The sequence below is a fragment of the Juglans regia genome, chromosome 1, assembly GCF_001411555.2.
Source record: "Juglans regia cultivar Chandler chromosome 1, Walnut 2.0, whole genome shotgun sequence".
In the NCBI taxonomy this organism is placed as follows: Eukaryota; Viridiplantae; Streptophyta; class Magnoliopsida; order Fagales; family Juglandaceae; genus Juglans; species Juglans regia.
The window spans coordinates 15,146,486-15,159,853 of record NC_049901.1 but is presented as its reverse complement, the minus strand read 5'-3'; the positions used below and the strand labels follow the sequence as shown (position 1 = coordinate 15,159,853).

The following is a 13,368-nucleotide window of genomic DNA, read 5'->3' as shown; positions in this document are numbered from 1 at the left end:
CTCAACCCAAGGCAGCCCTAGATGTTTTCACTATAGAAAGAATTTTAAGAAGGGAAAAGAGAGAGAGAGAGACCTGGAGAGGTAAGCATATTGTAGATGGTCTAAGAAACCATGGCAGCTTCCTTATCGATCACGAATTCGAAACCCTCAACGCTAATAAGCTTAACCGTGTCATTTTCTTCATCTTCATGTGTTCCCCTTGCTCTGCATCGCATGTGTTCGATAATTTTGATTTCATCCAAACCCTTATGGTTTTTGTGTGAAATTGTTGAAGTGGCGAACTTCTATTCGAGCAATGGACGGACTGTTGCAAAGTATAACTGTTGTTTCTGACACTCACAGAGGACAATCAAAACCCAACCAACGAACATACTGCTCATCAATTTTACAACTCGTTTGGATAGTGAGATGAGATCGTTTTAGATGAGTTGAATAAAATATTGTTAGAATATTATTCTTTAATATTATTATTATTTTGATATTTGAAAAAGTTGAATTGTTTATTATATTTTGTATGAAAATTTAAAAAAATTGTAATGATGAGATGAGATGAAATAGATTGAGAATGTTTCTATATCTAAATTGGGCTTACTTAGTACATTGAGCAGATTGAAGCCAAGTCCACAACACAACGTGGGACGTGTCAAAGTGGCTCATAACAAGCAACCTAGTCCCACGTACAAAAGAACGTTGTTGTTGTTGTTGTTTTTTTTTTTTCTCTCTCTCTCTCTCTCTGAAGTGTCAAAAACCTCTTCAAGGCAGGAGCTTTTGGACTCACCCCTGTAGAGTAAACCTTGGTCCCATGCATCACACTCTCAAAAGTTTTCATATACGAAATTGGTTAAATCACTAATTTTTTGTTAGGATGTGTGACCCCAAAGGATTGTTTATACTTATGAGGAGTTGAATCTTGGATTTTGAAGGAGTGATATCCCAAGACCAAAGTCTTTACCATTTGGGCCAACCCCTTAATTAAACAAAAGAAAGGTAAATTTGGATATAAAAAAAAATAGTGAAATTGTTGAGAATATTTTATAATAATTACATTTTTAAACTTGGATAATGATATACTTGCTATTTTCTATCACATGTTTACTACTTTATATAATATTTGAAACTTTTTTATTATTATTTTTTTATGTATTTTTTTAACATCTTTAATAATTAAGAAAAAAATTAAAAAAAAATATAATTTTACTAATAGTTACTTCCTTAACCATTAAATAAAAAAATATAAAAAAAAATTAAAAATATAAAAAAATAATAAATAAGTGATAAAAAGTAGTAAGTCTAACATTATAACATATATGAGAGAGATGTCTTCCTCCTCCACCTTCTAAGGCCTTTTATTTTTAAAAAACTTCTCAACTCATCTTATCTAATTATTATAATTTTTTTAAATTTTTATATAAAATAAAATAAATAATTTAATTTTTTTAAATCTCAAAATAAAAATAATATTAATAAAATAATATTAATAATATTTTATTTTATTTTTTAATTTTAATCTCAATTCATCTTATTTATAAAAATAAACGTGACACAATAGTAAACAACCCGTGACTCCATGCTCTTGCCTTTGGATCGACTTTTTTTCATCTTCTTGTCTCCGTATTAACGTTGTTTTGTCTTTGTTACAGCTAGTCCCAACGTCCAGACAAATCTCGTACGTACCATAAATATTTCACGCAAGATTATTGGACTGGAGTGGCTCTATATATGTTTGTTTTTGTTTTTTCTTTTTTTTAAAAAAAATTTACAATATTATTAAAAAAATATTTTTTTCATAATTTTTTTAAAAAAAATCCTTCTGAATCCCCAACAGGAGGACTTGCATTTTTCTATTGGACTGGTTTTGCCCTTCTCATTTTTGGTGATGCCCCATTGCCTTGCCGGGCCCAAGAGCAATGTCTTGAAGTTATTACATGATCGGTTCTACTAGTAAATGCATCTCTCAATGAATGCCGAACTACCCTAATTCTGATCACACCCAACTACCTATATTTAGCTTTATTTACGTTCGAAATTCATTTCAACTCATTTTATCTCATCTTATTATTATAATTTTTTTAAATTTTTATATAAAATATAATAAATAATTTAATTCTTTTAAATCTCAAAATAATTTTTTTAAATTTCTACACAAAATATAATAAATAATTTAATTTTAATTCTACTATTCACAAATCATTTAACGCATTTCAATCCATTTCAATTTTTCTCTAAATTCAAACCACTCCAAATATTACTATTAACATCAAACACTTGCAAAGGTATCTCAAACTCCACTAATATGAGTACCTAACACTTCTACAAAGCCGAGGGAAATTTATCTGACGATATCTCATTGTGTCAAATCAAAATTATTGAGTGAGTGTGATTGAGTGGCATTATCATGCTATGGTAGTGTAATCTCTTTAATTATGAGGAATACGTAATCATAAATTTTTGAAAAATATTTTTCATCATTTACTTAATTTTTTTGTAATTCATCATCTTTTGACGTGTCATCAAATGATAAGATAAAAATAATAAATAATATTTAAATATTATACAAAGATACAATAAAATTATAATAATTAAAAGTATAATAAATAATATTATTCTAAACCTTCTAACTATTATATTGTTATTCGATATCAAATAATTGATGATTCGAGAGGAAAGCAAAAATAGAAAGTAATATTTTATTCATGATAACGAAGGGGAAGGATAAGATAAGAAGAGGTAAAGGAGTCATTGTATGAGAAGGGGAGGACAATTTGGTCACAGCGAGATGGAAGTATTTTGTCACGTCGTCGACGGTCGATGTCCTAAATTCTTAATCAGCAGCTTTTCTTGGCTATTAAAAAAGAAAAAGAAAAAGCCCCTCTTGCACGTAACGTTCATCCCTCTCTCTCTCTCTCTCTCTCTCTCTTTCTCGTCTTAATCTGAAATAAAAGGCTGTCTCCAATGACCGAACCCACGGCTACACACAGTCTCCCTGCAGATTTCTACGCAATGGCTGCGATTCCGTTCGATGAGGTAAAGTTTTTTATTCGCGTTTCGAAATTTAAGCTACTTGTGAGTCACAATTTCCAACCATTTCAACCTCTGGATCTCTGATTTCAGCTACATTTCCAGTTTAGTTCTCTCATTTTTCACTATTCATTCCGAATTCAACTGCTCGCTGTCCAAACTACACTGCAAGGTTTATTTGCCAAGACCTTGAAAAAGGAAAAGTTAAACCAAAACGAAATCAGAATTTTGAGTTTTCACTCATTTGACTTCTTCATTACTGAAACTTAGAGAGGAAAAAAAAAAAAAAATTAATCACTCATTTTCCACAGCTACCAGTAGCATATATCTAAAAATTAATTTTATTATTTATTTTTTGTACTAAGAACTGAATTTTGTGACTGCTTGTTATGGATGCATTTCTCTTTTAATTTCGTCAAATTAAAATGTGGAATTGACATGGTCTACTTCTCCAATTATGCTCTAATCCAGTGCATTCACAAGTAATTTTTCTTCTGGACTTGAATCGGCATGTTAAACTTCGAATTTTGTGTGCCAAAGGCTTCTGTTTGTACATACTGAACTACTGTACACTCTTGAGGTCATTGGAATGAGAGAATATTCTCTTAAATTATCGATGTATACTTGCGAGAAACTCCTTGTCAAGGGTCTAAGACCCCCGAATTAGCCAGGACTTTGTTTAGAACACCCTATGCCAATAAAAAAAATAATTGTACTAATGTCAAGCTTTTGCAATCCGATGCTGTAGATCAATAGTTATTGTCACTAAAACTTGATCACTATTGTGTTGCTAAAACGCTCTAAACTTATATCTACTAAGGCTTGCTGATTCAATGGACTTCATCTTCTCTTCATGTGGTGCAAGAATGAGAATTTCGACTCGAAACCACTAATGATTGCCTGAAGTTTTCTATTTTGCATTGAGAATTCTGTTAGTTGGGAGGATTTTCCAGATGTCTCTTAGGCTTTTCCTATTGGCAAGACAGTGCTCTGGTTATTATCTAGCTTTGTAGGAAAATTGTTCCTTTGTGCTGTTACAAATATAGCGGAAGTCCAATTTTATGGTGATTTCTTTGGATACCGAATTGTCCCACCTCCAGTGGGGCCACAACCTTTGTATCTGCAATAAGATGGAATGACCATCTAAACTCTTAGCCAAATACTAACTTTCCCACTGTGATGATGGCATTTTGATTTTAATGATTGTGGTACCGTATATAAGTCACGTATTTTAATTAGAGTTTCTTTTTCATGCATGACTCTGACACGTACTTATTTGCAGTGCCAACAGAACATCAAGGGCATCCTGGATGGAAGTTGCAGCCCACCTGTCAGCTGTCCATGTATCAAACTACTAGAGCCAAGTTTTGATGAGATCAGCCAGCACTGTTCTATAGGTAATTGCACGTAATCAGTTTCCCAGTGAAGTACCTTATTTGTGTTAGCATCTTTACTGTTTTTGTTTTGATATGTATCTTTAATGGTTATCTTAACAATTCATTGCAGACATTCTGCCAATTCTTCTTGAGGGGCCTTCATTTCCAGAAAGATTTCACAGTTCAAATGTAAGTTTCCCACATCAATGTTGTGGTACTGGGGAGTTTGGTGCTTAAAAATGATTGAATTTTCATTCAGAAGCACATTTTTATGAATGCATTGCTTCTTATAGCAAATTTTTTAAAACTGAGTATGTTTGATTTGGCATTTCACAAATAAAAAAAGAAGTTAATTTGGCATTTCACTCAAACGTCGTATGCAAGAAGGTTCTTGAAGGATGCTAGACCAAGCTGTTATAACATTTTAGCGAATCCTGAATACTGTGTTTAAATTTAATCTTTTGCTTTTGGTAAGGCATCGATGATAAGAAGACCCTCATGGGCAATGAAATTTTACATGGATTATGCTAGAGTTACTTTTGCTACAGTCATCTTTCTTGATTGTAGATTTTCAGTTCTTATCACGGGCATGTTTGGGTAATGAGATGAGATGAGATGAGAATTTTGTGAATAGTAGAAATTGTTTGAGTTAAGATGTTTTATTGGGTTTTGGGAAATGAGAGAGAAAAGGTTGAATAAAAATATTATAAAGTTAAAAAAGTGTTTGAATATTATTTTTGTTTTGAAATTTGAAAAAGTTGTATTGTTTTTTGTGTTTTGTTTGGAATTTTGGGAAAGTTGTAATGATTAGGTAATGATTAGATGAAAAAGTTGAAGGTTTAAAATGAAAAGTGTTTTGTGCTTGAGTGATGTTTGTGAAGGAAATTATGAGAAGTTTTGAGATGAGATGAGATGAGATGTTCTCAACTCATCTCACTTCCCAAACATGGCCAATTTTGTTATCTTTCTAGTCAAAGAGTTTGTGGACACAGCCCATGAGCCCCCTTGGTTCCATTTCTTTTATTCTTACCACTTTATGTTTAATTTAAAACCAAAATGAGCATTTGGAAATGATTTAAGATATGCTGTTTAGATTTTTGAGTCCCTCATTCTTGCAGGGCCAAGACGTCTACAGCATTTCAGTGTTGTCCAATGAAGGCAGCGATCCACAATGTGCTTCGGAGTTGGCATTTCTAAGCTTCTTGGAAGTTGCTAACCCATCAAATGATCAGATGTGCTTGGATGCACAATTGAATTGCCAGAATTGCATTGACTTTCAAATGAACAGTGCTGATGCTATTCCCCCCTGCATTGTTGACATAAATATTGAAAAGGAAAGTTCAAAAACACCCAAATCTACTGATGAAACTGTTGAAAGTTTGAAAAGTGAGGGTGTGCTGACTGTAAGTTTTTATCTGCTCATCTGTTTATCGTATAGCCTTTAGATGATGTAAAATAGTGTATGTTAATATCAGACCAACAATAGCAGATATGTAAAGAAATTTCAGACCGTAAAAGCATTTGATTTTTAATTAATTAGTTTCTCTTTCATTTTTGGACAACTGTTTTCCTGTCTCTAATGTTTGTACTTAATGGCTTAAAGCATTTGCAGAAGGTGTTGTGGAGACAGGCAAGCCTTAAGATAGGTGGAAAAATTGTGCAACTTTTGACAAACAATTCAAGAGGTATATGAGCATTTATGACCATTCATTTACTCTCTTCTTTGTGATATTTTTCATCGTACTCGTCTTTTAACCTCTTATGTGGTGCTTTACTAAATCTGTACATGTTTAAATCAAAGAATGATAAAAACCTTTCTTAAAAGAAGATAACTTCATATTAGGTTCATTTTCCACAGAATAATGAGCTGGTTGTGCACAAACATGAACATACCACTGAGACATACTAAAAACTCCATGAGATTTGGTTGACCCACCTTTTTCAAGAGAATATAACTTCATATTAGGTTTATATTCTGCGGAATGGTGAGCTGGTAGTTCGCAAACATGAACATAATAGCACTGAGACACACTAAAAATTCCAATATTGACCGAACTTGAAGATAGAATTATTGGTCATGACCCCTTTGCTTTGTATCACTAGTCAGATTGGAACCCTTCATACTAATATAGCTCATCAACTTCTATCAGGAGTCTTTGCTATCATATTCCTCGGATTGTAGTATTTTGGACGTATTGAATCTTTCATTGCTTCTCATCTCAAAATTAAGTGAACTTCCTTGTAGGGCACATATATTTCATATTCTATTGATTTTCTCTACAATTTCTCTTACATTGTTACTCTGAAGCATTTGCTAATTATTTTAGTTTTTAATACACATATATTTAACTTCTCACATGATTTCCCAAACACTTACCGAATTCTTTAACTGGTTTACATATAGGCACTTAATTTGTCTCTCAACTGTCATCTCTAACAGATAAATCAGGGAATGAAAGGACCCATGATACTTCAAATAATCGATGGAGGAAATATAAACGTGCCACCTCATTCGATTCAAGAAAGATCGTTCTCCTATTTTCAATCTTGTAAGCTCCAGATCCACAAGAAATTGAATGTAGTTAAAAGTTTGTCTCATACATTAAGTAATCTCCCTAATATGAGTAATATTAGCTTCCTGTCAACATTTCCAAATAAAAAAATAAAAAAATAAAAATCCTGCTAACATCTTAAAAAGATCCCACCAGTTATAGAATAATCTGGAGTTTCGTTATTCTGTTCACAATATTACTGGTACTATAAATATATGGCAGTTTTAAATCAATAATTGACTTGATAAAAAAATTGCATTGGTGGGTTATATAAAATGTATTGGTGGAACTGTAATTAACATGACATATAGTAGCGACAGTAGTGTTTTCCACTAAGATCTGGTTTGAGCCCCCAGAGCATTTCATTTTAATGTTAATAATCAACCTTTTATGTTCCAGAATAATCATGATGATGCCTTCTGAACTTTAAACTCTTAGAGATACTCGTCTTAAAATTAGTACCAAAGCATAAATTGTAGTTTTACATGTGCACGGATCGGTGGCCTGCTGCTGAAATTTTACAAGAGTTACCGAGAGTTAGCAAAGGGTGACCATATTTTATTACGGATTGATCATCAAGGAGCATAATATTAGAGGACACTGTATGTAAAATAGAATGTGGATTCCTGTAAGGTGAAGAAGAATAGGCTGCAAGGAAGACATGAAAATCTGAAGTTCTTTTTTAAAAAAACTGTGCTGCAGCAGCGCAGCCTTTAGTTATCGGGGCTAGGCTTATTAGTCAAGTTGAGAGCAACTCAACCTTTTTTTTTTTTTTTCTCTCCCTTTTGTTCTATATTACCTTCCATTTTCCGCTTTGTTGAGTTGTCATCATATTGTTTAAATTATAGTAACTTACTTATAGGATCATATTCCATTGAACACTTGCGACTTTGAACAAGCGAATGACTCATCACTTAGAAATTATAGGACCACATTCTATTATCACCAGCAATCTGGCAAGTGGGTCCCTATGGTTTGAAACCTTACACTCGGTCAAACATTCTGTAACTAAAGGTCATACCTGCTTACAAAACGAGAAGACAAACTTGAACTTCTATGGTTTAAGGTTTAGATGTTCTTTGTACAAAAGGGTTTTTTTGGTTGATGGGGCACTTTCCAAGTAACTTGATGCATTCTTTGAACTAAATACTAACAATTTAGCAGTTACTGTAAAGGTTTTCAATTACTCTAAATGCCTCGTCTATATTTATCCCTTCTCTGTTTCTTCTTGTACTGACCATTTGACTCAACCGTGTGCTTCTGTTTTTTTTCCTAGATCAAGTTTGGGAACATTGGTACTGATATATCTAACGTTGAAAGTTAGGCAGAATGGTGATGCTTATGCTCGTGTCTGAAGGTCTTGCCTTCCTCTGCTTCCAATTCATGCTTCATCTTGCTCTTTTTTATAAACTTCTCTTGAGAAGTATCATTGGAGTTCCCTTTCTCCTATTGTTCATATAAACATGTTTTTGAGTGTTCTCTGTACATAGTATCATTCACATTTCTACTAGATTTTTTGTGATATCTGACTATTTATGGGCTTATCGCCATCTTCATATTTTTGTAATTTCGCATCTTTGGAGCTCTCTTCTTCCTAATCTTTACCTATTTCATGTGCTAACCAGGTAACTCCTAATAGTCATTCTCAATCTTCATATCTAGTTAGTGTTGCCAGTTTCAACAGAAACCTTCATATATCTATAAGGTGATCTCTAAAAAGAAAAATCATTGTTCTCCAGCCAGTCCTAGAATAAGTGATGAAAAGAAAATCTTCTGTAATAAATGAAACTCTGAATACAGTTTACAGACACTAACAACATGATTACTGCAGAAAAAAAATGGTAATGGTAACGAAGATTCTCAAAATGATCAAATCTGGTAATTTAGAACAGAGCCTTTTCTACCTTTTGTTCCCTGAACACTAAGAAACAACCTGATGGTACGCGAACACAAAGCATCATCATATCTGCTGCTGCTACTTTATCTTGCCGTAGATGTATCTCTCTCTTTGAATTTCCATGTCCTAATTGCCTCTCTCTGTCTTTATCTTCTGAAACAATTACATTTCTCTAGCATGCGCAACCTCCCCCTTGCTGCTCTGTTTGGGATGAATTAACAGTGGGCTTCAGATTTACGTCGACCATGTCTTCCTGTTTTGTGGAAGAAAGGGTTTCCATCCCTGGCAAGGCAGCAGCAATCTTACGGAAGAGAGGCTGCAGTAATAAATTACTGGAGTTATGAAAAAGGTAGGAAAAAAAAAACCCAAAAACATGGCTATAAACAAAAACAGACAGCTATGTTCGTGTCAGAGGAGATAATGCATAGTTGAAAGGATATAGTAGATATATTAGTCCATACGGACTTAAAAATGTCCCACTAGGAAAAAGATATGGAGTAATTAAGGATCTTTTCCCCCTTAATCTTTCACCTTGATGTTGAATCCTACTTTTGCACTGGTTTCTATAAAAATGACTCCAAACTCCCGAGACTTGGTATCTCCTTCCTCTATTGAAACTTGCCTGTTCGAATCACCACAGAACAACATAATCAGAACAACTTTTTTGGAAATAGAATAACCGTGGCAAAAGTAACTTTCAAACATTAGAAAATAAGTGACTTATTTTTATTAGCAAATAAGTTAATAACCAGATTATCTTCCTAAAAGGTTCCAACATAACAAAACAGGAAATGTACGAATGATACCAAAATTGGGTTTATTAAGCTCTATTTGATAAATGTTATAGTACGACATACAGAAAATAACCTGATACCATCTTGCAAAGAAAGTTTTTTGAAGTCTAATAGAATTATAGAACCAAGTGGAGAAATAGGTCAATGTCACCTACTATGATAGAAATTGAGACATGAAGACCAGAAAAAGATATTAAATTTGTTAATTCCTCACCTTTTATCAACAAGATCGGTCTTGTTCCCAACAAGGACGATGATGACATCACTACCCCGTTCTGTACGTACCTCTTCAATCCACTTACTAGTATTCAGGAATGATTGCCTATCTGCACGATGATGGCTAAGTCAGGAATTCATAAGCTATATTTTTCAATGCATAGCATGTTTGGGAGAAGATTAGAAACACAATCACTTGATCACATGCTGTTTCATGCAGGGTAGGTTACGTAACGAGACAAGATCTACCTTCCTAGACATAACGAGAGATATAGGCACATGAAAATCTTATCTAGTCAACATTTTACAAAAAGTGGACAAAAATATTTGTTTACCACCAAAAAGTCCAAGTCGTGGAGAAAAAAGTTTATACTTATCCTTGTGAAATGAATTCAAATTGACACAGGAAACTTGCAAGGAGTATTAAGAAGGAAACCTAAAAAAATCAGCAAACTCTTTTGAGTTGGACCTACTACTCACTTGCTACATCATAGACAATTACAGCAACGGAGGAATCTCTGATGTAGCTTGGAATGAGACTCCTGAATCTTTCTTGCCCAGCAGTATCCCTGTGCAGTTGAATATAATATTACACTGATAAAACTAAAATTTTTGTAGATACATAACGCATACATAGAAGGATTGCAAAAACAATAATACTGCGATACCATAATCAGCTATTAGACAGTCTGCAAACAAATGTTAATCACAAATGTATAAAGCATAATGAACTTTGCTTGGCAACTCTGTGTCTCTGACCACCATGTTTTTATAAATGATGGTTTTTATAAGGATTTGAAGGATGAAGATATAACAAGTGGTTATACTACACGGGCCAGCATAAAAATCAACATGCTTATAAAAACTAGAAGAACTGGGGATACATCCTACCAAAGCTGCAAACGAACTGTCCGATCTTCAAGGTACATTGTTTTCGACAAAAAATCAATTCCAATGGTGGCCTGCAATTTATATATAGCCGAACATTAGGCAAAAGCTTGTTACTATGGAAGTTTAGCATGCTCCATAGAAGCTAATTGTGAGTAATCAGCTCTACACTAGGGGAAACATTGGCTGAAACCTCGTTTAGATTACCAATGCAAAACTTTGTGCTCGGTTGTCTTTTTATCTTTTTAGCAGTAGCAACTAAATACGATTTATATTAATCCAACGAGTACATAAATCAGCATTGACAATTTGACAACAAGGAACATGCTTATCTCTTTGTTTTCCCTGAAAGCCAAAATCGGTACAACTAATTACACCACACGATCTGATAAACGGTCAACTTTGGTTCAACTAAACTCAGCATAAATACCTTTTAAAGGAAAAAAAAAAAAAATGGAAGAAGGCAACAACTATAATAAATTCCTCAAAGGACAGAAAATTTGTCAAGACATTAGAAAAAACCCGACAAACAATGGTTAACAGCCAAAGATAGTTTTTATGCACACATTCCATGTGCATACCTTCAATCGCATTAACTTTTATTCAGAACTAGTACGACAAGAACAAATCATTGCTAGCATGCAGGGCCAATCTCAAAACGCCATTACTCTCAAACTAATCAATCACAATACGCCGCAATTTCTAACATGACTGAGAATTCGATAAACAGCGTTGAAAACAGAGAACAGAGATCAAGAACCGAATGAAATCATCGTTCCAACTATATAGACCATCAAATGAAGGCATAGGGGGCTTGAACGGAAAAGAGAGGAAAATAGAGAGGAAGAGGAATGATCGGAACCTGATAGGTCGTATCGAACTTGTCGTACATGAAGCGGGTGATGATGCTGGTTTTGCCGACGGATTGATCGCCCAAAAAAACGAGCTTGTATTTGGCGAGAGGGGACACCGTCGCCATTTCTCAGCTCTAATTGTGAGAAAAGTGAAGGCGATGGAAAGATTGCTCAGATCTGAATCTCAGAAATTCTCTGAAAATTTGGAGAGAGAGAGAGAAGAGACGAAGAATGTTTTGAGTTTGAGTTTAATCTATTTATATGCAGACTCGGGAGGAGAAACCGCCAACCACGACGAAGACGGCAAAAGGTCAAATCTCCCCATATGTCCAAATTTGCCCCTATACTTTTTTTTCTTTTTACTTTTTTATAACATAATATTATAATTGAAAAATAAAATAATTATTCATTAAAAAATAATTTATTCATTACACAAAATAGATTCATAAACTAACGTAACTTGATGTGAAATATCAATTTATAAAATTACTTTTATAGTAAATTAGATCTAACGAATATATAAATTTATAAATGTACTGTAATAAATTTTTTATAGTTATAGAACTTCTACGGTTATATGTCCATTTGTGAAATATAGATTAATTGAATCCTACTCTTATTTGTAATACGTCTGGATCCGGGATGGATCAGCATTCAGCATTATTCAATTGGAATAAACAACCTTTAAACCAAGTGCCTATAATCAAAGAACTTATTATTATTATTTTTTAAGTAGAGAGACGGTATTCTCAATCTGATTGTTAACCCACCATTTTAGAGAAAAGATACTGTATACAAGAAAAAATTCTGGGATTATATAAATTTCAAAACTACGATTTTTGTAATATATATAATATATATGACCCTGTATTAGGCTACTGAAATTCGAACTATTAAAGTATTTAAAATTTGTACAAAGTAAAAGTTAATTTATAATCTCGACCTATCTTTAAGAGCTCTGTTATATATCAATTACTATTTTATTCCATATCTCACACTTTTTATTTTTTTCAACTTTATGTCAGACTCATCACTATCACCTTAAACCTCTCTCTCCCCTCAATTTCTCTCTCTCTCCTCAAGCTCTCATTGACCTCTCTCTCTCCGACCTCTCTCTCCTTAAGCTAAGAAAAGAAAAAGAAAATAAAATAAAACCCCACACGTCAAGTGTGGGGTGTGGGATTAGCAAGCAACAATTTCTGATTTATAGAATTTTTCTATTTTTAAACGTATTACTGAAGTTAGCTGCGAGTTGCAATGCTCCATGTTGAGTGAGCACAAGTGTTAAATAAAATTCCACATTATTTGAAATTAAAATTTTTTTTTCTTTTTATTATGACTCTAAATAATCATTGTGCAGTCATTTTAGAAAATAATTGAAATGAGAATTAAGGAAAAAAAAATATAAACGACAAAGAGTTTCGATTTCCTCTTCTCATTTCATTCCAATGGCTTCTTCTTTTTCATGATAAAATGTGGCAAAGGATAATCTTTTGTTGCATCTGTGTGGATTACTTGGGATTATTAGTTAATTTGCTTATTTTTATTGTTTTTGGTTGACTAATGGTTCTTCTCTTGATCTTCTGGTTTTGATTTGTGTTTGATAAAGAGGAGAATATAGGAAAAGAAGAAATCATCTTCATTTTCTTTTTAGAGATTTTGACACTTTGGTTAAAGGGAGGGTTACGAATAAAAAGGAGTAAAAAGGAGATTTGGACACTTTGGTTAAAGGGAGGGTTACGAATAAAAAGGAGTAAAAAGGAGATTTTGACA

General features: G+C 33.2%; 2 protein-coding genes across 5 annotated transcripts; one reads left to right on the top strand and one right to left on the bottom strand.

The window, feature by feature from the left end:
• Positions 1–2,815: 2,815 nt before the first annotated feature.
• Positions 2,816–8,502, top strand: LOC109007101. Of its 4 annotated transcripts, none has more exons than XM_018986638.2 (7): positions 2,816–3,024; positions 4,301–4,415; positions 4,525–4,583; positions 5,513–5,797; positions 5,998–6,079; positions 6,835–6,943; positions 8,223–8,502. In XM_018986638.2, the coding sequence occupies exons 1-7, from the start codon at positions 2,953–2,955 to the stop codon at positions 8,299–8,301; spliced, it is 801 nt and encodes a 266-aa protein (XP_018842183.1). In that variant the 5' UTR covers positions 2,816–2,952; the 3' UTR covers positions 8,302–8,502. The 4 variants fall into 4 exon arrangements, with proteins under 4 accessions (XP_018842183.1, XP_018842185.1, XP_018842187.1 ...); XM_018986640.2 differs by having other exon boundaries at positions 2,866–3,024; positions 6,007–6,079; XM_018986642.2 differs by lacking the exon at positions 6,835–6,943 and having other exon boundaries at positions 2,866–3,024; positions 6,007–6,079.
• Positions 8,503–8,701: 199 nt separating this feature from the next.
• On the bottom strand, positions 8,702–11,828 carry LOC109007102 (ras-related protein RABH1e). The gene is made up of 6 exons (XM_018986643.2): positions 11,604–11,828; positions 10,745–10,815; positions 10,334–10,422; positions 9,852–9,963; positions 9,375–9,465; positions 8,702–9,159 (listed from the first exon to the last, which is right to left on the bottom strand). Exons 1-6 carry the CDS (start codon positions 11,718–11,720, stop codon positions 9,016–9,018), a joined length of 624 nt encoding a protein of 207 aa, XP_018842188.1. The 5' UTR covers positions 11,721–11,828; the 3' UTR covers positions 8,702–9,015.
• Positions 11,829–13,368: the final 1,540 nt, after the last annotated feature.